General features: G+C 52.2%; 7 protein-coding genes across 7 annotated transcripts; 5 read left to right on the forward strand and 2 right to left on the reverse strand.

Moving 5' to 3' along the window:
• Positions 1–398: 398 nt before the first annotated feature.
• AYO21_02548 (hypothetical protein) lies at positions 399–4,069 on the reverse strand (the record flags this gene model as incomplete). The annotated part of the gene is made up of 3 exons (XM_022652526.1): positions 399–553; positions 702–3,687; positions 3,743–4,069. 3 exons carry the CDS (start codon positions 4,067–4,069, stop codon positions 399–401), a joined length of 3,468 nt encoding a protein of 1,155 aa, XP_022515214.1.
• A 2,067-nt stretch (positions 4,070–6,136) lies between these two features.
• Positions 6,137–6,903, forward strand: AYO21_02549 (60S ribosomal protein L23-B; the record flags this gene model as incomplete). The annotated part of the gene is made up of 4 exons (XM_022652527.1): positions 6,137–6,150; positions 6,258–6,308; positions 6,492–6,652; positions 6,707–6,903. 4 exons carry the CDS (start codon positions 6,137–6,139, stop codon positions 6,901–6,903), a joined length of 423 nt encoding a protein of 140 aa, XP_022515215.1.
• A 4,355-nt stretch (positions 6,904–11,258) lies between these two features.
• Positions 11,259–11,965, forward strand: AYO21_02550 (hypothetical protein; the record flags this gene model as incomplete). The annotated part of the gene is made up of 4 exons (XM_022652528.1): positions 11,259–11,524; positions 11,575–11,802; positions 11,841–11,884; positions 11,934–11,965. 4 exons carry the CDS (start codon positions 11,259–11,261, stop codon positions 11,963–11,965), a joined length of 570 nt encoding a protein of 189 aa, XP_022515216.1.
• A 70-nt stretch (positions 11,966–12,035) lies between these two features.
• On the forward strand, positions 12,036–12,995 carry AYO21_02551 (hypothetical protein; the record flags this gene model as incomplete). The annotated part of the gene is made up of 1 exon (XM_022652529.1): positions 12,036–12,995. The coding sequence occupies one exon, from the start codon at positions 12,036–12,038 to the stop codon at positions 12,993–12,995; it is 960 nt and encodes a 319-aa protein (XP_022515217.1).
• Positions 12,996–14,696: 1,701 nt separating this feature from the next.
• AYO21_02552 (hypothetical protein) lies at positions 14,697–15,885 on the forward strand (the record flags this gene model as incomplete). The annotated part of the gene is made up of 3 exons (XM_022652530.1): positions 14,697–14,747; positions 14,852–14,946; positions 15,039–15,885. 3 exons carry the CDS (start codon positions 14,697–14,699, stop codon positions 15,883–15,885), a joined length of 993 nt encoding a protein of 330 aa, XP_022515218.1.
• A 737-nt stretch (positions 15,886–16,622) lies between these two features.
• AYO21_02553 (intracellular protein transport-like protein) lies at positions 16,623–20,621 on the forward strand (the record flags this gene model as incomplete). The annotated part of the gene is made up of 3 exons (XM_022652531.1): positions 16,623–18,171; positions 18,787–19,535; positions 19,587–20,621. 3 exons carry the CDS (start codon positions 16,623–16,625, stop codon positions 20,619–20,621), a joined length of 3,333 nt encoding a protein of 1,110 aa, XP_022515219.1.
• Positions 20,622–22,372: 1,751 nt separating this feature from the next.
• Positions 22,373–25,123, reverse strand: AYO21_02554 (hypothetical protein; the record flags this gene model as incomplete). The annotated part of the gene is made up of 1 exon (XM_022652532.1): positions 22,373–25,123. The coding sequence occupies one exon, from the start codon at positions 25,121–25,123 to the stop codon at positions 22,373–22,375; it is 2,751 nt and encodes a 916-aa protein (XP_022515220.1).
• Between the last annotated feature and the right edge of the window lie 168 nt (positions 25,124–25,291).

Genomic DNA, 25,291 nt, shown 5'->3' on the forward strand with positions numbered 1-25,291 from the left:
TTGCTTACTCACCGTCATCGCTTTGCTTGTGTCATCCCATGCATCCCACGCATCGACCATCCACTGAGCGACTGCCTGCATTCGGAAAGTTTTAATATTCTTGGGAACTTTTTGACTTTTACGAGACAACACGAGTCGAATGAGTGAGATTTTCCCATCAGTCGCAAGCCGGAGACGGGAAGATATAAAGATGTAACTCCCGCTCTGCCAAAAACATGCCTACATATACCCAGGTATCCCATACACCCCATCACTTATACAGACACAATTTCCTCCCCCCCCCCCTTCTCCCAAAACTGTCCTTTTTTCCCTGGTGTCAATTTGCCCATAACATATCCCTTGCCTAGCCTGCCCTATCTGCCTACTGAACTTACAAGAGTTGGCACCAAAATCCCACTTCAAGCAGTGTCTTCCTCCATGTAATCTCCATTCAAGCCATTAGCTGCGGCCATGTCGCTGTTCAGGATTTCCTCCTGCATACCTGGCACACCGGTCAGGCCCGCAAGTTGGTCGGGTTGGTCCTTCCAGAGGCCGTCGTGGTGGACTTTCATACCTGTGATTGGGAGTTGGTATTAGTAACGCTTTTTCTCTTTCTTGAACTGACGAAAGAGAAGAAGGGGATCTCAGGAGGGGTTTGGGAAAAGAGGGAGAGAGAAAGGAGGATGGTAGTGGTGATGGTGGTGGTGGTGGGAAAGACTCACTGGTCGGGAATGGGTACCACGAACTCCAGTCCTCCAGCATAAACACCTCCACGGTGCCTGGGTTGGACTTCGGGTCACTGCTGGTGGGATTCGGTGCCGGCACCGTCTTCTTGAGCTGGCCTTGTGGGCCGGGCGCTCTCCTGAGATTCTTCAACTTGGCAAATACCTTGAGTTGAGCTGCCATGGCCACCTCTACCATGGGACGGCCGAGACAAGCATGGGGCCCGTATCCGTGGTGGATGTACAGCGATCGATCACGCGTGGGATCGATCTGGCGCGGGTTGGGGAACACACTCTCGTCCAGGCCGGCCGCGATAAAGTCGACGTAGATTTGGTCGCCGGCCTTGATTGGGACTTTCTGGCCGTTGTCGGGAATGACCGTGTCGATGTTGGCCTTGCGAAGCAGCCCGAAAGCCGCCGGCGCCAGACGATTGGCTTCAAGGGCGTATCCCTTGAGTTTCTCGAAATCAGCAGGGTCGTTGGACCAAGCACATCGTTGAATCTCTGGCCAGTGCTCCTTGTATTCGTCCGACAGGTAAACGTCCAACATTTGGATGAAATGTTGAGCCTGCGTGGCAACAGCGGCTGCAGCGGTGGGGATGATGGTCGAGACAACCTCCTCAACCGACTTGCCTCCCTCAAAGAGCCGTTTTAGAAGCAAAGTCCCATAATCTCCGAGCAGCTCACCAGTCGTCCCCATGGAGAACAGGTCGCGGACCCGAAGGAGTCCACCAACCTTGACCGCCTCGCACACGATCTTGACAAGCTTCGAGAGTTGATCGTTCGCAGTCTTCGCACCCGCCCGCAGTTTGAACGAGCTGGCTGTGTCAAGGTCCAGGAAGACGTAGGCGAACATGATGGACAACGCCAGGTAGAGCTGGTCGACCTCAACCCCGATGGGATTCAGGTCTCCTGGCTGCTTGAGCGGCAAATGGAACATGCGCGCAACAAATATGGCATGGGACGGATTGCCGACATCGCGGCACGCGTCAAGCTGGTACCATTCGCCTCGCAGGCGCTCAGACCGGGCAACCACTAGTTGAGTGGTCAGGTCTTCGTAGAACTTCTGCACCTGTGCAAGACCGTTGACCGGGCAATAGAGGGCCTTCTCGACTTCCTTTCGCTGCGTCGCATTGGCCGCGCTGTCCCCGCTCAGCATGTAATCTTGATGAGTGAGATAGAAAGTATGTGGGCCCCAGGGCACGGAAAACGAGGCCTGGTCTCCAAGAACACCGGTGACAGCCTTCCACGACCGAATGGAAGTCGGAACTCCAATGTATGTCGGTCGGTCGAAGTTGTAGTCCTGCTCTTTGCCGAGTTTGGTCAAGATCTTACGATTCTCTTCGGGTACTGTCAGGGGAAACATGGCATACACCGAGTTCCCACGATAGTAGAACGGCAGAGCTCGCATTAGTAAGGTATAGAAGCAACCCCCTTGTGCCACCGTCGGGTCGGATTTGACTTGCGACCAGCCCCAATTGGTCAGGTTCGCAGGTGTGTAGTCGACCGTGTAGAATCGATCTCCCCTGGTAAGAGCCACGGCGTCGGCCAGAATGGTTCGAGAGATGGTATATCCCGGACATAGGCCCGAGCCAGGCTCCAATGGATCCTTTGCATCTTCGGCAACGATACCTGGATAGAGCTCGACGTAGTCTGGATGCTCATAAAGCGCTTTCAAGGAGCGAGCGACCTCCTTGTTCTTGGTGATATCGGAGAAGGTCTTGTGGGGTTCCAGTTTGAAGAACTTCCTAAATTCGTTGAGTGTCGCCACGTTCCAGGCTCGCGCTTGCTGGATACCCAAGACGTCGATGAGCTTCATCACGAGGGGCACGTTCCTGGGTCCGAACGCGCAGGCCACATCTTCGGTAGCTTCCGTCAAGATCTTGATAAGATCTTCATCCCGGAAAGTCCCTCTCTGTGTGCGTTTGTATCTGCCCGAGTCAAGATCCCACTTGGAGGGATCCGGGCCGCGGTCGTCTAGCCACTTCTTCAGCTTCGGTAATAGCTCCCACTGAGTCACTGTAGTGACGTCTCTGCCGGGGAAAAGAGACTGGTACAGATCATTGGTCCATTTCTCATCCTTGATGCTAATGGCCGAGTGCCATCTGTAGACCAAATTGAACTCGACGCTGACTTGGTTTCCCACCCCCAAGGGGACGCCTGCGCTGTCAAATACATCGGAGAAGTTCTTCCGTGGATCCAACGTCCATGTCGAGTTCGTGCGATTGAGATTGAGAATCGTTCGCACATAGTCGTTCAAAATGATATTGACGTAGAGGCCGCACGTCACCAGTCTGGCGGTCTGAAACAGGTCGTTATCGAGCTTGGCGATGGCCGCAGTGTCTTGGTCGTTCTTTGGCAGTTTGAACCGACCTCCCTCGTTGATTTCCTTGAGCTGCATGGCCGCATAGTTGTGGAAGCGGTTGAAGCAGACAATAATGGCGGAAACTCCAGGCGGGAAGCCGAGAATGCGCTTCTCGCAGAAGCTGTCTGGCTTCAAAAGACCATCCTTGAAGGTTCTGATTTGGTTCTGCTCTTCCTGGCTGCTCCCATACAGAGGCGCCAGGTCCAAATAGGATGAGGTCTTGACCACGGAGTAGTCGGTATCATCAGTGTGGAAGCAGTCGTGGATGATTATGGTAGCAAGGTAGAAAAGCATGCTAGAGATTTTGTTCGGATGTTCTCTGGGCTCGTCACCCCGGGCGAAGATGGCGTCGAAGATGACACCAGGGTCGGGAAGCACCCCTGGCTTGAGAGTCTGAGGGGTGACGGTCCTCGCGTAATACGAACCAGCCTTGCCCAGGTGCGGGTACATGATGTTGTTGTTGGACCCGTCGGCAGTGCGATATTTGAACTCATCCCCTTGGTATGACAGGGGAGGATGCTCCAAGTTCTCCCAGAGCAACTTGATGAACTGGTTGGTCAAGTCATCCAGCGACTTTGACTCGGGAGGCAGTGAAGCTGCCAATTGGAGAATCTTCTCCATCTGTGGAAAGACCGGATTAGACATGATCAGAGGCATTCACTCCAACATTGCTTACTTGATACTGACGATCATCGACGAGACCGCCATCGAACAAGGTTGTGTCGACCAAAGAACCAAGTAGTCCAAGGTTCTCTCCTATCCGAGGTGCTTGAGATGCGACGTCCGCAAGCACCCTGGCCAGCAGGGGACGGGACTGCACTGTGGCGCCATTGATGACGGTACTGGTTGATGCAGAATTCGACCCTGCAATGCTTTCAAAAAAGCTTCTGATAGTGGTGCTGATTCGGGACCCCGTGTAGTCGTCACCCAAGCTCGACGGAAATTCGCGTGAGCCGTCCATTGCGTTGAGAGAAGTTGAAGAAATCTTCCTTTTACGCGCCATTGTTGGCAGGCAGAGGTCTCAGCTATATAGGTGAGGCCCCCGTAAGGCGTCGAAGGAACACAGGCTACAAGGAGAGGAGTCAATTCCGGATCTGGCAGAAGCGAGTGAGGTGTCGCGGTGGAAGGGGAAGGCAGCAACATCAGTAAACGAAAAGCCCAGGGAGTCTCGCAAATGCTCCCTTGAACGAATAAGACTGAGGGCTGAGCATCGAGCTGAGGCTCCTGGGCCCACTATCTCAGCAGGGGTTCATGGGGGGGCCGAGAACTCGTGGTCTGCAATGGCGACGTCCTGATTGGCAACGGCCAGTCATGGTTACCTTCAGGCCATGGGCCCTTGGCTCGGTGACCAGCCTCGGCAGCACGCGCAATGGCGCCTTTTTGATATCGCTAGAGACATTCGAGTGGAGACCAGTCAGAAAGTAGCCAGGAGTGAACGGTGTGCTTGGGCAGTAAGCAGAGGATAAGCGTGGAATAACAGTATTCAAATATTGGCCGAGAGGAAAATGATCCAGTTGCTTTCTCGATGCTCTTAATCGAAGGATTATCCCACAACAATCTGCTCGAGAATCATCAGCTTCAGCGCCTGGAATGACCGGAGAAGAGCCATGCGACCAGTCCCGCTGCCAATTTGGTTAACTCGCTGTAAGCCCAAGGGGCCATCCGGGGGGGATTGATAGGAGCCGTTGTCTAACCAACCTTAAGCACACGCACGTCGACCAGGGCGCTTGAAACACCCAAGAATGTACCTCGTACCTAGTTACCATTGTTCTTTTGTTGCAATGATGACCGGTTGATCCACAGCATCTTGGTCTGCCTTACCTTGAGAAAGCACAGACTGTAGGTAAGACCCTGAGACCCCTCAGTCTTCGAAATAGAATCTTCTTCCGTTCCGCGTGTAACCGGCCGATCGCCAGTGAACTCTGGGTTCCCAACTTGGAGCACCCACACGAACAATAGGCGTCGTAACTAGGTGGCTGCGTCACACCACAAAGGGTGTTGTGGAGTACAATTTCAGCCAGCCTTCACTGTTGCTTACAGGACAAGAAATGTATGTCTTGAAGCTCACAATTGCTTCGATCCGAGATGCAATCATCAAAGGGAGAGCCATTGGGACACTCTGAAATACCTTTCGTCCGTGTCGGGAAAGTGTTGTACTCGTAGACTGCTGCAATATGACAAAAGCAGCCACCATACAACGCTAGCAAGCGGAGCCAGCCTCGTCAAAGAAACGCAGGAGAGATCCTTTGAGGATTATTTGCAAGGATAAGGGCAGAGACTGGTAGGGCCCCTTCCAAATGACACTGGGTCCAATTATGTCCGAAAAAGTCTGGTGATCTCAAAGTTGTGTGATAGGAGTACGATAGCGTGAATGGAACCCGAGGGCTGCAAAAGGCGTCGAGTTGCTCATCAAGTTTGAAGGCAGCATCTATATCAGCCGCTGACTTCAGCCCCGAAGAAACCATGTGAAGGCAGCTGCAGGGGTGGACAAGAGGTGGCACTGGCTCTCCCCTGACTCTTAGAAACAGGTTTGAAAGAGGGCGGTTCACACCGGTTACAAGATTGACAATACAAGTGCTGCTCAGGAGCAGAGTTTGTAGGAAGACGGGAGGGAGCCGTTGTGCAAGACTCAACACAGCAAAGAACTGCTCAACAGGAATGAATTCAAGTCGATGAAGCAACATCTACAATCAAACCAACCTAACCAACCTCAGCCTGGAATTCTCGAAGGCAACAGACATTATAGAGAGAAGATTAATGTTGCACAAAGTGAACAATGAAGACAACCAACCCACCACCAATGCAGCAAATATTGATATATTCCAAGTTGACAGAGAGACACAGATGAAAAGACCAGCCAAAATGAAAATCTGCTGTGTCAGACGGCTGTCATTTGATTTGTCAAACCTGAATCCGCAGCATCCAATAGCATAGCGCCAAGATTTTCTGTCTTGGCATTAAATCGCACACGAAGTTTTGATGGACCTGTTCAACTTCATCGCCCGCCGACTGCGCTCCAGTTCATACTCACAAAATTTGAAACAATCCCAGAAATCACACTGCTGCCAGGATGTCGAAACGAGGGTACGTGGCCCAATCTTATCTATGGGCTCCCTTTGCGTCGTCGAGGACCCTCAAATACTTGTCGAACTTTCGTCGTTGAGAAGAATTACACTGACTTTCTGAAACAGCCGTGGTGGTGCCTCCGGCAACAAGCTCAAGATGACTCTCGGTCTTCCTGTGTATGTGCTTCTCGATTCCCAAATCTCAAACCTCAGGCTCCTCCGCATACCTCCCACTCAAAAGGCGACGGTGCCGCAGTCTACACGGATTGGTCTCAAGAATATTCAAGTCTTCACCCACCAACGACAATCCCAAGCGATGTTATTTTGTGGTTAGTGAGAGTATACTGATGGAGATAATAGAGGAGCCGTCATGTCGTGTGCGGATAACTCGGGAGCGCGAAACCTCTACATCATTTCCGTCAAGGGAATCGGTGCTCGATTGAACAGACTACCCGCCGCTGGTGTGGGAGATATGGTCATGGCCACCGTCAAGAAGGGAAAGCCTGAGCTGAGGAAAAAAGGTACGTCAAACAAACCCATTGAGCTTTGGATTCGACGGCTCACTATCGATTCAGTCATGCCCGCAGTCGTCGTTCGACAGTCGAAGCCCTGGAGACGGCCAGACGGTATCTATCTGTACTTCGAAGACAACGCTGGAGTTATTGTGAATCCAAAGGGTGAAATGAAGGGCAGTGCCATCACAGGACCAGTAGGAAAGGAGGCTGCCGAACTGTGGCCTAGAATTGCAAGCAACAGTGGCGTTGTCATGTGAAGAGCAAGACTTGTTGAGCAGGAGAGAAACTTTTCGCGCCAATGGAAGGGTTTAGCAAACATATCCTAGGTTATGATGACGGAGGCAAGGACAATCCTGATGCACGTCGGCGAAAATTGAGATGATACCACAAAATTCCTGGTCATGAGCGACGGACCACGAAGAATGAATTCCAGAGAATAAAGACAATCCCTGGTTGACAGGATGAGAATCAGACAGTCTACCCTGCAAAGAATTCTGCCAGCTACGACTTTGTCTGCGCACCAATGGCACACGAATGGTCCAGCCACTTTCAAGGACATCTGCATCATTCGACCTGGGGGCTGAGATGTGGAGGACCAAAAATGCAAGTGTCAATGAATGATAATACTCGCATGTGATTGATGAGAAATCGAGTATTTCCAGCCCTAAGCATCGAAATCCGAGTGACGAGAACATTGGTCATGAATGTCGCGTGGAATTGAGTAGCCCTATTTCAAGGTACCAGGCGTCACAGATTCACTTCGGGCGTGATAGACAAATCCTGTCGTTCCGACCACTATCAAGGCCAAGGGCGCTGCTTGCTATCGCTCGTAAAAATGTTCGTCTAGACAACGCCAGCCCCTCATGTTCTGGCCCCCTGTGACTTGTGTCCCAAGCATCCCGGATGCCTCTCAGTACCAAAAGTATGGTTCTCGAATCGCGTGGCAAGCTGCCTCGTGCCCAGCTGCATCAATCTCTTTTTCTCGGTTTCATCATGGACTGAGGGGGCGATAGTACCGACGAATACCGGCATCACTGAGCGTGGATCCGCCCCAACGTCCACCCAGAGAGGCAGGAGCAGTTGCGGCTCAGCCTAATCACAAGTGCCTCGTACCAATGTCAAAATGCCCATCTTCTCAGCGTGACCGGCCCAAGTGTCGAGGATTGGAACTTTCCGGTGGCTTGATCTGTGGTAGGTGTCGTTCGGGGACCAGCTGTCATGCAAGAGCTCCTGCATCCAAACATACCTGCTGATTTGACACAGAGTTGAGGGGACTGGTTGGCACACGAAGCCCGATCCCCTTTCTGTTCAGCTGCATCTTGCTCTGTCGGTTCGGCTTGACAGTTTGAGAGGGCCCAGAAATTGGAGAGAAGGATGAATCCATTAACTGGCACGCTCGTCATGGCTTTGGATCAACCCCTCTCTTTCACTCCACAAACACCATTTGGTGGCTTGCTCTGCAGAGAGGCTAACTTGGACAGGCGTGTCAAACTCACTGACTGGGCCGGCTGCATTTTCGACTCCTCGTCCAGCCTGAAGCCGTTGTCTGCAACAAGACATGGCACTCCCCAACAGCTCTCTCCGTTTCTCCGAACATCCCAGTACGGCTAGGCACCCTCCCCACAGAGTTTCACAAAGACATTCGAGGAAGGATGGAGGCTCGCTGTTATCTCGAAACGAGGAAGATCACGAAAAGAGGTTTGCGATCGGCGAGGATCTGAAGGAATTAAGCGAGAGGCAAAAATGGTCGACCTCTGAGAGCGTTACCAAGGGAGCGCAGTGGGACTAGACCCGTCCAGATTCCCTTCCCAAAAGCGCGGTCCAGCACCTCCAGGGCGCTACGAGGGTGTGTCCACAGTGTCCACAGTCGCCAGAGTCCCTCGTGGAATCCAGGAAAGTTTGACAAGGTTTACCTGCTCGCTGGGGCTTCAAGTCAAGGATCCTGTTGGACCCCAACCCCGCGTCTGCAGAGCTGGCCGCAGTCTATCCCAACAGCAGCAAAACCCTGGCGCCCGATATGGATGGCAGACCGAAGGTGCCGTGTGGTTAATGACATTCAACCTTGTCCAAGCGTCTAATTACCAACTGGGAACTGAAGTGCGCGAGCCTCACACCATGCCATTTACCTTTTTCCGCCTCCAACTGGTCAATGAAGCCACTGGCGAATGAGCACCATCTGGGACGATGTAGTGATTGGGATTAGGTACTCCAACCCAATACAGAACAACAACGCACAGAGGGTGAAACAAGGGTGAAGGGATATGGTAGACTGGCGCCAGCACTCCATCATGTGAGTCGTCATATTCCCCGCCTTACATGAACAGGCTGTATTCATTGATCACTAGGTATTGTTTTTCCCTTCGAGGGGCTGGTCTACCGTTTAGCACTCCGTCCGGCTCCGACATTGGTCTGCGCTTGACAGGGCAGTGGAGCTTCTCAACCCCAGGACGATCACCACGCTTCAAACCACCAAAGACCCCGAGGACAAATGACTGTCCCAACTTCTGTGATCAGGCTCGAGATTATCTAACCCCTGAGCACCTCTAGCATGACATCAGAAAGCGCAGCATCAGCACAGATGGTCTCTTATCAACCATGAGGCTCCCAGCTAAACCCTGCAGTAATTGGCCTAGCACACCCCATCGAGACGAACGAGGGTAATCAGTGAGGGGGTCTTTGGAGACTACTGTCGTATGGGCTCAAATCGGCTTCTGCAGGGACTACGAGAAAGACCCCAAGAGCTCCAAACTCAAGCGTTCTGGCCCAACCCAATCAACGACACCACCACCCTCGACGGACCAGAGACATGTTTTCAGTGGCTGCCCCTTTAGGCTTGCATCAGTGGATATATTCTGCTGTTGGACAAGAAGCCACGAGGTCTTCAGCTGGCCTTGGCATGCGCTTCGCAACAAAGTTCCCCGGCGCATTCTTGTCATCATTTTTCTTGGGCTTCATGACAGTTGTTTGGCCCTGGACGCCGACAAGACTTGCTTGCCACGCTTGACAGGGCTGCAGATGGTCATTGCGCTCCGAAATCTATTCGTCTTCTCCAGAAGCGTACCCACCCTCTAAGCAGCATGTATCATGATGCATATCCCAGTCATCCTTGCCTGGCGCCAGGCTGATTCTCTTTGCGCTCATCTCATCCGGCCAGATTCGATCCATCAGACTGGTTCCCAAATACGAGAGATTTGTCTCCTTCGGGCACTTGGTGGGGGCCGGCCATCCCCAGACCCAAAGAACTTGGAAAGTCAGCCTGGAGATCCCCCTTCGTCCCAGCATTGTAGCCGACCAAGAGACCCTGCAACCTTCTCTTCCGAATCCCAGAGTTTTGGCTCACTGCCTTTTGAGATTCCCGACGGGGACACCATGTTGAATCCTGTTGAAGGTTGAAGCTAAACCTCGGCGGGCGAACATGCTCCGTCGAACCGGCCTCTCAGCAGTCACTCGATTCTGACCTGGATCCCTATTCTAGTTTCCCACAAGTCATTTCTCGACCAGGTGGGAGGGGTGAGAAAAAAACCTTTCCAAGGTCCTCTTAGTCACATTAGGCCAAGCCCAGGGAGTGGCAGCTGCACGGCGACCCGCGGGTAGCCTCTGATTCCCTCCACTTGTGAAAAGTGGCAGCCACTGTGCGTTCCTGCTGCTGGTTCCCTCAGGCGAACAAGACCAATCGTCTGCGGTATGGCTGCCTTCAGCTTCCACTTCCGCAGAAAGCTCGCCTCTTCTCAACCGAATGGTTTAGCAAGCCCAATAGCCCAGACGACAAAGGTCGATAGAACTGCCGCCAGGAATCGAGGCTGAGTCGACCCGGTGTCCCATTGCCTGGTGCGTTTCCTGAACTGCAGCTCCACGCGACGCAGTAGCTTTGGAGACTGAAATGCATGCATGTCGTGACCACAAGTTCTATTCCGAGCCTCGAATTGGTACTTACTACCCATGACGCCTCGTGGCATTCCAGATTTCTGTTCCTCCCCTCCATCACACCCGTGGTCCAGCAGAGCGTCTACTATGTTGACACCTATATCCCTTGTCCCTGCTGACAATCGGTTCCGCGAATGACGGACTCAAAACCGAACCTTTGTCATACGAGCGACCCTTTCATTTTTGGTTGATCTTCTTTCTCTTCGATGTCAGTTCCTTGTTCCTCGGATTTGTCGAACCCAACGTTCTTGTGGGGACGAATGTCTCTCAGCCTTGCCCATTAATACGAGAATCTTTCCTGGAGTCCAGCACGTCTTTGTCCGACCACATTTTTCACACCTTGCCGTGAGTATTGCAGAGATTTACAACGCGGAGAGCGCGTTCTGGTTGTTACGGACCATTCGGAACGTCCTCTCCATCGAATTCGGGTTTCTTTGCGCTCTTGATCTGTCAGGACAAGTACTGCTCGGGACGGTACAGAGACGCGGCTAGCTTCATCCGGCTCCAAACACCGACAGTATCTTCCAATCTGGCTCGAAGAATGGCAGGTCCTGGAGGTGGCCCGCCGCGTAAGAGCCATACAAAATCGAGAAAAGGCTGCAAAACCTGCAAAAGGCGACATATACGCTGCGATGAAACCTTTCCACAATGTCGAAATTGCACGAAACACAGTTGTCGCTGCGACTATATGGACCTGCAAGCTGCAGGAGAAGAGCCCGTGAAGGGTACCACACCACCAGATCTCTTGATGTCACCTGAACTGCAACTCCGACTCGACAACTGGCGACTGACGGGCGAGTCCCCCTTGCAGCAGCTTCAAGTTTCTGACAGGATATATTGGACACGATTTTCAACCATTGATCTACGTCTTGTTCACCACATTACGACACTATCAACTGACATGTACAATCTGGGATATAGCCCTTGCACGGTCTGGGTGTCTAGAATGCCTTCGTAGGGTAGATCGTATCATCCTAAATGGTTTTCAGCTGACTTTTCCTTAGGCTCATTTCGGCCGCTCTAACACATGACTTCGTGATGAGTGCGTTGCTTGCTCTGTCGGCATCTCATCTAGCATGGCAGACGAAGAACACAGACACAGTCAATCTGGCGTACCACCACCGAGGTGTCGCTATCAAAGGTCTCCATCAAGCCATTGGGGCCTTTTCGAGAGAGAATTCCGAAGCTATTCTCGCTGCCTCAATTCTCCTCTCGTGGCAGGCTACGGATTGGTGCGTTCAGTGTCTAGTAACTCTGCAACAGCTAACAGTTACCAGGCGCGGCTGGGCCTCACTCCAACAGGGAGTATCGACGGTATGTCAAACGGTGTCTTTTAACAAGCAAAGCTCCTGACCTTCTGCAGGTTCTGAGCGCGATGAGGATGTGGATACATGAATCAGAGCTCGCAAGGTACTTGGAAAGCCAGAGAACTATAGCGAGAGCAAGAACACCGGCGACACCCACAATGCCGCATGCCCAGGTGTTGATCCCTCATGATGAACTTCGCCGGATAGAAGAAATCATCACGGCCATTCACAATCTAAGACTGCGACTTTCGGCAAACGAAGAGCTCCAAGAACATGCGGGTCAACTACTTGATTACCTGCAGGACTTACAACGAGACTTATCAATTGCATCGCCCGACAAAGCGTTCGGCCGACTACAGCCACTACGGGACATGATCTTCTGGCTGCCACCCCTCATCCTACAGGGTCCTGACCCCGATCTGGGACCGTTGGCTCTACTCGCACATCTTTACGGCAGTGCGCTTGCGATTGAACCACTGTTTCCAGAGATTGGGGGCGCGTACCTCGGAAGCATGTCCATTGGACCACTGGAGAAGATTCATGACATGCTGAGAACAAGGCGTGCGACACAACCCCAAGACACGAGCATCTCTCTGGCCTTATCTCTTATGGAGGTGCCAATACAGATAATGACTTCATACAGACTAAGGCAGAGACATAACAGCCAGGGGAATCAGGGCATTGAGGGCTATCACCATTCTCCGCAAGGAAGTCCCTATGTGGGCCCTCGCATACCGATTGCTACTCCTAACTCAGACAGCTCAGCTGTCCCTGTCTACCCCAATTCACCGCTACACGCGCCCGGCAGTCTGTCCATGCCCGGATCGTCATACTTCCAAGCGGCTCTGGCGCCTGTGGAACCACGGCGAGAATCGTCAATATCATCGATATCGTCGATGGGGCGTACCCCTCCCATGAGTGACCCTCGGAGCCTCGCCTCAAGCAGCCCACATGCCCTGGGTATGGTGTATGGATCTCCAGCTACACACCCGCGAAGCAGCCACGAGCTTTCAGGGTCAAGAATGGACTACTTTGGACAAATTCAAGCACCGTACAATCAATACGGCAGCATGAACATGAATACTCGGTTCGTCGCTCCTTCACAACTCTGGACTTGACGGACATCTTTCGACTGAGTATTCTTCTTTCCCACAGGACCCCTCCGGCTACTATGTCTCCGAATGTGCAACAAGGGCAACCCGACAAAGGGAAAGAGCGGCAACAATGACATCGGACCGAGCAGGGGGGCTGGGCGATGACGTGAGACTGGAGATATTGAAGAGGGAGTAATCCACGATGACTAGCGAGCCATCGAATCAGGCCAGACGGGATCCCAGTGGGAACGGTAACGAAACCCGTGAGCGGAGGCCGGTACCAATGGACGTTGGGGTTGGCAATATACCAAATACGGCGGGGAAAAAAAACTCAATCAGCGTTTGTCCTGCGTTGTCATCTCGGTTCGGGGAGGAATGGAACGCTCTCTCTTTCTTTGACGCATATGGAGCTCGTCGATCTCTTGATTATCAAAGATCGATGATGTTCTCGGGGAGGCATTATCTGCTGATGGTGTATTCACGACGAGGTATGACTTCACCTTGCTGGCTCGGTACTGTCAGGAACGGAGTTGCTTTTGCAGTGCTGGACGGAGGCTCTTTCAGCTCAGCTTAATTTGGTTGGCCTTGTGTGTAGGGAACTCCAGTGCCTCCTTTCCAACCCCAGCCACTCCTTTGTGATTCAATGACGGCTTTGATGTGCCCTCACCGATACGATATATGTTAATTTGAAGGCTGAGTAGGATGGTCCTCATGTGCTCATTTGAAAAAGAAGCTTGTTCGTATTTATAGTTAATTTGGGAACGTCGGGAGCGTCGGTCCATGAGCCGCACCCTGGGAGTCCGGTTGACCCAAGCAGATGTTGTTCATACCTCGTATGATAGTGTCGGCAGACTGGGACGGTATACGGTGCCGGAAGGAAACACGAGATGGAGTCTTAACGCCTGGTGTCCGAAACACGAAGGGTAGACTCCTGTTACGAGGCACGGGGGTTACGGGTCCCCGATATTGAGCAGTTGCATCGTCCCGTGGTGCATATCGACCCGCATTAGCCGAACGGGTTCGGATTCCATCCCTCCACCTTGGAACACGAAGCTGTCCACGTGGCGAAGATAGTAGCGAGAATAATAGAGTGAGGGCTGAGAGCGTCATAAGCAGAACAAGTACCCTAGTACCTAGGTACTGACATGGGTCAAGGAAGCCGACCGCGGAGACATACAAGTAGCCACGCTTGTCTCCTGCTAGGTGGTTACCTCTATTCCGTTTGGCTGGGGGAACAGACCTGATGGAGACAAATCAAGCGCCGGGGGGACATTTTGCTTGGAGCATGGCAGGGGTATGTGGAAAGGGCATGAAAGAAGACCCACGGGTTGACCTGCAGAAGAAAGGATGCAGAGGGGAGGGTGGCCCAGGGTTGAGGTACAAGGTAGGGTACATGCCTATCTATATACGAGGTATGTATTGTGGCCTCCAAAAGGACAAGCATCGCTAAGTTACGGGGGAAAGGAACCTACTTATAAGCATCATCAAACCATCCCACTTTTATTACCCCCCTCGCCCCATAGGAGCCACAGTGCAGCAAGTTGACCTGCAGGGGAGCGCAGTTTGACCGTACGAGGTCTGCAGTTAATTAACCCCCACTCTGGGGATGTTTACATGTTCACAGATTCGTGCATATCCCCAGTTCCAACTGACCCATCGATCCGACGGCGCAGGTGTTGAAGTTCTCGCACCTGACCCTTCTGTTCGTCCGCAACCCCCTCTGAGATGGCTGAAGATGCCGCTAGTGGTGGTTGGAGCACCATCGAATCAGACGAAGTAAGCCCAACACAAGGTCCATGCCCCCTTGTCGTTCTGGTGTTCCAATTCGACCGCGCATCGCATTCACGATGGAATCGCTGACAAGTTGATGCTTGCTACAGGGTGTCTTCACTTCTCTGATCGAACAGCTGGGAGTCAAGGACGTGCAGGTTGAAGAGCTATTCTCACTGAATGCAGATTGGATCCGTGCTCTGAGGTACTCCCCGTGCCCTTTCCCCTCTGCGTCCCGCGCGGGTCGTTCCCATGTGAAACTGGCCACGCTGACACCGCCCCCGGCTCGTACTTCAGTCCCGTCTACGGCGTCATCTTCCTCTTCAAATGGATCGGCCAAGGTTCAGAAAATAAAAGTGCGCCTCAAGATGGCTCCTACGATCGTACCGCAGTCGAGGACGAGGGACTCTTCTTTGCCGCCCAGACGATACAAAACGCCTGTGGTACGCAGGCTGTTCTCTCAGTGGTTTTGAACAATGACAAGTCGGTCGACGGCGCTTCGTCGGGGACGGATGGGGGAGGAGCAAGAATTGACATCGGACCTGCGCTACAAGAGTTCAAAGAGTTCACGACGGGCTTTGACCCGGGGCTGCGCGGAGAATCGCTCTCAAACTCGGAAATGATACGGACTGTACACAACAGCTTCGCGAAATCTAGCCCGTTTGTTGACGAGACTCTACGTGACCCCAACGCGGGAACCGAGGACGTGTTTCACTTCATTGCGTACACGCAATACCATGGCAAACTGTACGAGCTCGACGGGCTCCAACCCTATCCCATCTCTCACGGCGACTGCACCTCGGACGACTTCCCGGACAAGATCATGTCTGTGTTGCAACGGAGGATTTCGAGATACCCAGAAGATGAGATCCGCTTCAACCTCATGGTCGTGTGCCAAGATCAGAGGATCAAGTGGCGCGAACTCCAGGAGCCCGGGCTGCTTGCGGAGGAGGAACGAAAGCGAGAAAAATGGGATTTTGAAAACGCACTTCGACGGCACAACTTTGTGGGCTTTACGGAGGAAGTGCTCAAGGGGGTGGTCAAGATGAAGATTCAAGATGGAACCTATGATGCGTGGATAGACCAAGCGAAACAGGTGACGGAGAAGAGAATGAGGGAGAAGCTGAGCCATGGTGCTACGTGAATCTGTCTGGCATCCGGGCTCGATGGTGGTTTTCTGCCATATCAAACGACAACAGTTCCCTACAATAGGGTGCAGGCCTTGTTGATACCCTGCTTGGAACAAGTCTTCCGCAAAAAGGCATTGTGATAGACAAATAGAGTAGATTGTGCATGTCCAATGGAAAGCAAACATTGACCAGAAAGGCAGTTATTTTCCATATTCCATCCCTTTTGCCACAGATTGGTATCACGGATTAACGTGTACTTACAATACCCGATCGGGCCACGATGCATTAAAAAGGAGGAAAAATTTGTGTCTTGGATGCCACAAAAAAGGGAGGAGTGGCTCTGATTGGCCGGGCGGGACTGGTGTAAAGGGCGGCATCTGATTGGTCGGCCGGCCAAATACTAAGTGCTCATCAGCCATCCTGGCCGCCTCCCACCACCACCCCCCGATACAACAGCACTCCTGCCGGACCTTCAGAGATTCTCATTTCCATTGTTTTGAATAGTTGATTCATTCATCTCCATTGACGTCTGATCTATTGTCTCAAGTCACTTGTTTCCCAGCCATCTTGTTTGAGTGCCACTCTGCCCTTTACTCCCCCCAAAACTTGCCCTTTTGCTTTCCGCCCCGAACCATCCTTTTTCACGCCATTCCATCCGCTCATCATTACACCAACATCTTCATTTATCCCTCATCACCTAGATGGAAAGTAACCTTGCGCTTCTCCATCGCGTATCCTCTTGCTTTGCACCATGTCAGCCACCGAAATCGACACTCTGTGGCGCTTTGCCTTTGGCGAATCAGCTATCCGACCCCTGCCCTACAGTTCGGAAGAGCTGGGCGACGATGGATGGCGACCTCTGACGGATCCGCAAAAATTCATCATGAATCTGGCCAATCTGAACCAGCAGCAACTCTACGCTGCGAGTGCTAACAATCAACTTGCCATGATAGACGCCCAGAATGAATACCTGGAGCTAGAACGCCACATCGCCAACATCAAGGGCAAAGAAATCACCAAAAACCCTAGAGATCTCCCGGCACCGGATGTCTTTGAGGAAAGGAAAGAAGCGGCGCTGTACGGTTACAAGTATGATGCCAATCGGCCAGCGCTTCTCCATGCCGGCATTCCTGGTCTGAGATCTGCCGATGATCTGACCGAGAGGGAAAAACACGATGTGCGCTTGTTCCAAGAACCCTTTGAGCAAGGCGGCTTCGTGCCCAAGGAGAGAGAATACAAGGCCAAGCTCGCCAAAGCCAAAGATCCCAGAAACGTCGACGGCTGGATCCCCGTCGAAAAGGACGGCAAGCTCCTCATTCCACGTCAACAAACTCACCATGAAGAATACAACATCACATATGTTAAGCGCAATGTGGATGAAAATGGTGAGATTATTCGACCTCAATCGCCCGAAGGTAGCGAAGTCCCTGGTGAAACTCCCGACAAGGCCGTCAACAAACGGTTGACCAGAACTCGCTTTGATGGCAAAAAGTTCCCGCCCACGCGTGACGTGTCGGAGGCTCCGTCGACAGCTTCTACTCCAAATGGCAAAAAACGAGCAAGCCCCTCAGGAGCCGACACCAGGGAAGATACGCCTACTTCGAAACGCCGGAAGATCCATCTTACCGTCAATGGTGGCGAACAGCCTAAACCGAAGCATCCGAATCAATATACCAAAGCAAAGGAGAGAGAATTGGCTTCGACTACTCAAACCGCCCCAGCTCCAGCTAGTGTCAAACCCGTAATGCCGTCATCATCGTCATCGTCGAAGCCAACATGGCGGGAGTTGTCGCCCATGTCGAAACGCACACACAAGTGGACAGACCCGGACTTGATTGAGTCGATCAAGGAAGATCACTCGTGGTTGCATGATGACCCCAAAAGGGCAGAAGAGTGGAAGCACAAGCTCCTCAATGGCATCAATCCAGTTCGAAGCCTGAGCATGCTGCTCAAATGGAACTACTGGCAAGTGACCAACCAAGCCAAAAGACCACGGGCGAAAAAACAGGCGGCGGAGCCAGAAGAAGCAGTCAAAGAAACCGAGGACTCCAGCGAGTCTCAAAAGCCGAGACGAAGGGTGACCAAGCCCAAAAGAGCCGAGGACAGCGAGCGATCAACACCTGCAACGACGCCGGCGCCAGAAGCCGTCAATGGCGTGGCAACACACGCGCCGAAGCTGGGAGTAAACACACGAGCAACGAAGTCCTTCCGGAGAGCACCTGGGGCGGAAAACGCCACTTTCAGAGACAAGGACTTGGAGCAAGATAAGCGCAATGGCACGAACAGTGGAAAACAGGCAGGTACAGATATGGAACCATCATCAAGAGGAGAGGAGGTGGCGGTGGACAGAAATGGCAAAGACCTGAACAGTAACGCATCATCAACCAGAAGGCCAAGCATGAAGAGAGAAGAGAGCGACTCGACGATTGTGATCAAGGGCAATGCCCCATCGACAAGGCGATCGCTACGGAATACACGGAGATCCAGTGGCTAAGTTTGTCTATTGGTAGAAGACATTATTGGTTTGGCAACAGCACGACGTGTGTATGAAGGCGTCACTGTAGGGCGATAGTCGCCGTTTCAAAGAGAATCATCCTACAGAGTCTTAGATATGGAATTTACTGATAGAGTCTCGAGTGTCTTAGTAAATAAAAGCGATGCCATATTTTTCCATGTCTGAGTAGGTATGCTGTACTCGGTACAACGGAAGCACTTGTCTGCCTTACTGGATACGGAAAAACAAGGCTGCAAGGCTGAGCTGCGGGCAAGGCTGAAGTCCAATTTCCAACCCCCAGGAACAAGTCAGCAGTGGGTGGCAGTCGCCCGTCAAGTCTTGGCAGGAGCGAAACTGCGCTTCGGACATTTCACTTTGCGGACCTTTTCCCTTTCTTCATGTTGTTATTGTCTCCTCCAAGTCCGCGGCATCAAGTTCACTATTGACCGGTCATCGCGTGAATTTGTGCTCCTTTATCTCGGCGAGTTTGTGATCTTCCATTTCACAAGAAATCTCAACACTCATCTAGCATTCTCCGCTCTCCGGCTGCTAGTCCTTTCTCAGCTGCACGGTCCCGAAGACGCCTCTGCTTCTCCCCTGCACGCCCTCGTCATGACCAAGAAGAAGCGTCACCATCCCGATGTCGAAGAGGTGCTCGCACGGCCATGGTGCTACTACTGTGAGCGCGACTTTGACGACCTCAAGATTCTGATCAACCATCAAAAAGCAAAGCACTTCAAATGCGAAAGATGCGGTCGAAGGTTGAACACGGCAGGAGGCCTCAGCGTCCACATGAGTCAAGTCCACAAAGAGAATCTCACCGCAGTCGACAATGCCCTCCCTAACCGAGCGGGTTTAGATATCGAAATATTCGGGATGGAGGGGATACCCGAAGATATCATCCAACAACATAATCAGCGAGTCCTGACCAACTTTCACCAAGCTCAAGCTGACCGGCAGGCGGCTTCTGGCAATAATGCTCAAAGTGCTCAGCATCCGAACGCCCCCAAGAAACCCAAGATCGAATCTGTTTCCGATATTAAGAAACGTCTGGCAGAACACAAGGCTGCCAAACTGGCTGCTGAGCAAGCCGACGGAGGAAGCAGTGGTGGTGGCACTCCTAACCCCCCTACAGCTACTATAGTCCAAGCCAAACCCCAGATAAATACGGTGAGTCGATTTAAGTCTTCACCGTGTCACACTCACTCATTCTCGAAACAGGCAGCGTCTCCAACCTACCCTGGATATCAACAACCCTATGCAGCGCCACCTACGAATGGTTCGTACAGTCAAGCCCCTTCCTTCGCCCAACCCCCAACCGCTTTATCTGCTCCGTATCAGGCGTCGCCTATATATCCTTCTGCCGGATCTCCGCCTGCTGGCGAAGCCTACGGCCAACACGCTGCAACTCCACAGCCTGGGCAACCTGGATATGGGCAGATACCATACCCTCCACAGCCATACGTTCAGCCGCCGCAGCCATCATTTCAGCCGCCGCAACCTTCACCGGTGGGCTATCCCCCACAACCGAGTTTTTCACCACCTCAGTACACGTCACCCTATCCAGGCCAATCCTATCCTCCACAACCCGCTGGACCTCCACGTCCATTTGCATCGGGATCTCCAGTCCCAGGGTTTCCTCAGCCACCCCCAGCTCTCACACAACGCTCCCATTCGCCTGCTACAAACAGTAATTTTCCTGCACCAGTGCGTACTGGCAGTGTAAGTCTACCTAGTGCTCCAGGATTGCCGCAGAGGCCCGCTTTTGGTGCTCCGCCAGTCAATGCTTTCCAATTTCAACAAATGCATCAAGGTCAGATCCCTGCTCCACAATCCCATAACATTGTGCCGCAGTACGCTCCCGGACAGACTCAAGGCAGCACAAGCACGCAAGTCCCGCCACAGGTTCCCATACCGAACCAGCCTTCTGCTGTTGAAGCTCAAGATGCCTCGTCTCTTGATGACTTGATTGCAAATGCTTCGAAGCAAGCTGATGCCGATGCCGCCGCCGCCGCCGCCGCCGCTGCTACTGGCGAGGCTGTCGCCAAACCCGGAACGTCACTTGCCACCACTGCGTCGGCCACTACCAAGGACGAAGCCAGCGAAGATAAAGCTGGACCGAAGAAAGACAAGGAGAAGGAGAAACCAAAAGCAACCAGGTTGGTCTACTCTGATAACGAGACAAGTCCTGAAGAGAAGATGGCCATGTTGCCAAAGTACGCATTTACTCCTGCACAGAAAACAATTGTGGTCTAAACGATACTGTTCGATCGACCTGCTCGCCAAGCAGTGGGTAACGATCCCGTCGCTCTCTTCCATCAAGACTTGATTTGTCAATGAGACTGGAACTCGGCAGCATACATTTTTCAGCTAAGTCTTGCAGACGATATCAGCTCACGCTTCACATTATCCTTTCGTCCCTGCCGCAACACTGGCAACAAATGTAATACCGATGGTACAAGCAAGATAGGCGTTTTTTTTTTGGTGAGTTCACAAGGGGCAAGTCATCGTCTCATTGAGGGTGGGTGAGATGGAGGGTCACTGACACGGATTTTCGACATTTTCTTTTCGCCTTGAACAGCTATAGCAGGCGCCGCCACCATTGCATGAGGCTTGACACGATTCCACTGACCGAGCCAAAAAGGAAAGACAAGTGGCAAGGCAGTGATTTTCGAGTGGCTTTTTTGTGACAGAAGGCAGCATCTAGCATATCCACGATACCAAAGCTGCTTGCGTGTAAGTGCAAGACAGGTTGGTGTCTCCTTTAGTTATGTCTCAAATACCACTTGATGTTGACTTCAAACTTTGACTTGTTTGATTCTGATTTTTCCTGCGGTCTATTCATCATTTGATTTAGTGCTGCTGCTGCTGCTATTTATGTATATATGTGACCGACCGCTCAATGCTCAACACGCCCAAAGCGCTTAGGAGAGAGGCTCGAGTGCCCATCGCTACCTAGCTATCTACACTAGACTATCGTGACTATCTACGCTATACAATGAAAAAGAAAGAGGGGAGGGAGGGGAAAGAGAGGGAGAGGGAGACAAGGGGAAAAGGGGGGGAAATGACCACGCTCTCTACATGAAGACAAAGAAGGGGAGAAAAAAAAGCATGATTTTGTTGTCCCATCCATATTCGATCGATCGATCGATTTGAAGACTCGCTCGGTGGTTTCCCGTTTCTGATTCTCTGCCTTGCAAGGACCCATTGCATTGCACACGCGTACGGGGACCGGGTTTGGGGGGGGGATGGGTAGTGAGTGAGTGAGTAAGTGAGTAGGGGCAAGGACAGGACAGAACTGGGGCATGGCATCTCTCTTCTCTCCCTCTCTCTTCTTTCCTCTTGGCCCAAAACCGGGGTATCTATCTGTTCGGGTGAGACGGTGAGATAGCTAGCTAGCTAGCTAGCTAGCAGCTCCCCCCAAACGTTTCTGTCGCGGCAGCTCGAATCGCTTGAATATCGTGTGTCGTTGTCATGTCACCTGCCTCTGCCCCCGGCCGCCTCTACCCCTCTTGTTTCTCTTTCTTGGACGCTCTCTCAACGACGACGTGACGACAATAGGGCAAAGATGGTTTGTTCGACGTACGGAAAAAGCAAGGGGGGGCCATGTTGCAATTCGCTTCGACCAGCTCAATTGATTCTTTTTTTCCTCTTCTTAAAATTTCTTCCTCTCCTCTTCTCCCTCCTATTCATCTCGGTCTCGTCATCATGTCGATTCATGTCTGGCTCCTGTCTTACATTTTGGCCTTGGTTGTATTTCTCTTTCTTCCTACCCCATCACGAATGATGTCAATTGTTTTGTATCTTCACGGCCACTCAGCACTCCATTATCCATCGTTTCCCCACCCCAGACAGCTGAACGTAATGTAGTTGGGTCGGTTCGCTTGTTTGTGCATCATTTTCATGTCCATCTTCGCCCTCGGACCCCCATTTTTTCCTAGTTGCGGGAATGAAGGCTGGCTGTTTCCGCAACCCGAGCAGATACCGCAACTGTTGCCTCTCTCCTCTCATCCGGAACCAACACCATAGCCATCCCTCAACTTGGCTCGAACCGGCGGTGCCAATCCTGCAATGAAGCCTTCGAACCTCTCTTGCCCAATCAATCCACCAAGGCCGTTGATGACCCTGGCGAAACTGGCTCGTACATCGCTGTATTCCTGTCCTTGTCGTCCTTTGAGGGGGAACTGCGCGATTGCAGAAAAGTACAAGACCAGACTCGATTCCATGGCCTGAGGATTCTTCTCCAAAATATTGTTAAACCCTATGAACGCCGAGGCCTTCTCATGCGATGTGCTTATCTTGGACATGGACTGCAAAAACGGCTCTGCGAACTCGGACAAGAAGGGTGCGAGATGGTCCGCGCACGGCACACCAAGTCTGCCCAATGCAGTTGCGGCGTTCTCACTTGCTGCATCAGGGACTTCTTCGTTCGTAATCATGGACAACAGACCACGATAGAGCGGCTCGATAAGAGGCGCGATTCTGCTGGCCGGTGCTCTTGCCGCGATTTCGCCCATACTCCAGCACACGTTGGCGAGGACGTTGAAACCGTTTTCGGAATCCGTGTCCGGGATGGAGTCCAAATCCAGCTGTCTTATCAGAATCGGAATCAGTTTCTCTAGGTAGGGATCCAGGCTGGGGTAGAGTGCAATCGCGCAGTCACCCAGAACCGCGTATGCGGACTGTCGCACATCAGTGGTTGCATCTTCCATACAGAAGCCCAACAGGTCGAAAAACTGAGGCTGCGAGTTCTGTACAAGTGGTGCTGACTTCTCTGGAGAAATTGCTTGGATGATCGCGCTAAGAAGATCCAAAGCCGTGACGATGAAGTCCTTGTCTGGTTGATCGACAGTCTGGCCACTGATATAAGCCATGTGCTGTTGTAGGTTTGCGTAAATGAGCTTGATGCACCGGTCGAAAATGGGGGGAGCGAACTGTGCAAAGGTATCGCCGTAAGCCATTGCGATGTACCCTAAACACCCGAGCAAGGGGAACATTTCCCGGGAGTCGTCTTGGATTTTGTTCCATCGTTGGATCAGGACAGGCATGAGCAGGTCGACAAGCTCCGGCGTGGCAATTTGTGAGCCAACATTGTCAGCGAGAGTCTGCAGGCAGTCGTACAGGATGTACATGTTTTTATCCTTGTACCGTCTGAAGCACTCGGTGAATTGTCGTAAGATAGGTTCGACGTACGGCTTCAATTTGTCTCCAGATTTCTCCTCGAGGGACGCAAAAGAGCTAGCCCCGGCTTCCTGGACTTTCTTGTTCGGATCGAGCATGCGCTGCAGGAGACCCTCCATCATAGGTTCAAAGTATCGTTGTTTATCAGCTTGAGATTCCAGTCGGGCCGCCCACTCGGAGTAACGGGCCAGACACCAGCACGTAATCTGACGAACAACTGGTTCCTCGTCCGACAGCAGAGAGATGAGGAACGGAACGAGCTCGGGTAGATGAGGAGAGACGACGTCCATGCAACCTTCTGCGATGGCGCCAAGAGCTAGGACTGCGGCTTCGCGTTTCGGCCAGAGAGAGTGAGAAAGGTTCTCCTTGAGGTATGGCAGAATGATGTTGAAGACGGCCGAGTGATAGTTGACCGCGAAAACATCCAGTGCTGCGGCAGAGCATTTGCGCAAACTCCACGCGTTCTCGGGATCTTCGTCATCCCATTCATCTTCGTCTTCATCTTCGTCCTCAACTTCCCCGTCGCTGAGATCGTTCTTAGGTTGTGATGTCCCATTCGCCTGTGGCGTTCCAGGCTGACTCTCGTCCTTTTCGATTGAAACAACACCTCTTCCCGCCTTGGTCTGGGCAAATTGAGGTTTGATGTCTTCGGCACGATCCTCAACATCGGCATTGTTTTCTTCACCACCCAGTCTGAACGCATCTTCTTCTCCGTATACCATGCCCGAGAGAAGCACAGGAATGATCTTTTCCAAATAAGGCCCCATTTGACCTCGCAATTGATCTTGTTCCCCAATGTTCAACCAGAACTCGGCCGCGTCCAACGCTAGATCTGGGTGATCTATCGATTGTTGTTGGGTGAGGATATAATTGACGAGTCCCTCGAGATGAGGCGCCAACATGTCGGGTCTCGCATCCACCAGTTGCACAAGAGACTGGCACACTATGCGTCTGACTTGCACGTCCGGATCTGAGGCAAGTTGGAAGATAGTCTGCAGATAGACGTCTAACGTGGAAAATAACACTTGCGATTTTTGTGGAATAAACGACTTGAGGGTACTGAGCGCAAAGACCCTGATCTTAGGGTTTGGATGAAGAGCAAACTCGAGCAATTTCGGCACGATGACACTCATGGGGCGCTGACCTTGAAACTCCTTGTCGAGCAGTTTTCGGTTATCCTCACATACCTTCGCCAAAGCGCTCATCGCACCTTCCTGCGTCTCTCCTGCAACGTTTCCACCGGCGTTACCGACGAGCGCCAGCAGTTCTTGCAGAATCTCAGGCCATTGCAGCAGACCACCCTGCTGGACCGTCTCGGTGATCACAGTCCCTGCGAAACTGCGCAACTGTGAGTTCTGGTCGCGGAGAACATTAAGGGTGGCCGCCTTAATGTATGCCAATTGATCCTTGGGAATTTGGCTATAGAACAGTTTGATGTGGTTCTTCAGGTTGACAGCGGCGGCATAGCGAATGAGGAAAAGACTGGGTGCAGCGAGATTCAGAGCCTGGCCAAGCTGCGGAGTGCTAAAGATGTAGGTAAGGTAATTGACATAATCCTTATTGTTGCGCGCATTCATGAGCATCTGTTTGCTTGGTTCATGTCCTGGTTAGTGATTTTGCTCTTCTGGAAAGTTTGGGATTGTCCCTTCTGAGGAAGACCCGCGCGGGGATCTTCTACCCCGGATTTCTTTTTTTTTTTTCCCTTCTCTCTTTGGGGCCTGAAGTAAAAGACAGACGACAGGAAG

This window comes from Fonsecaea monophora (genome assembly GCF_001642475.1).
Source record: "Fonsecaea monophora strain CBS 269.37 chromosome Unknown Scaff11, whole genome shotgun sequence".
In the NCBI taxonomy this organism is placed as follows: domain Eukaryota; kingdom Fungi; phylum Ascomycota; class Eurotiomycetes; order Chaetothyriales; family Herpotrichiellaceae; genus Fonsecaea; species Fonsecaea monophora.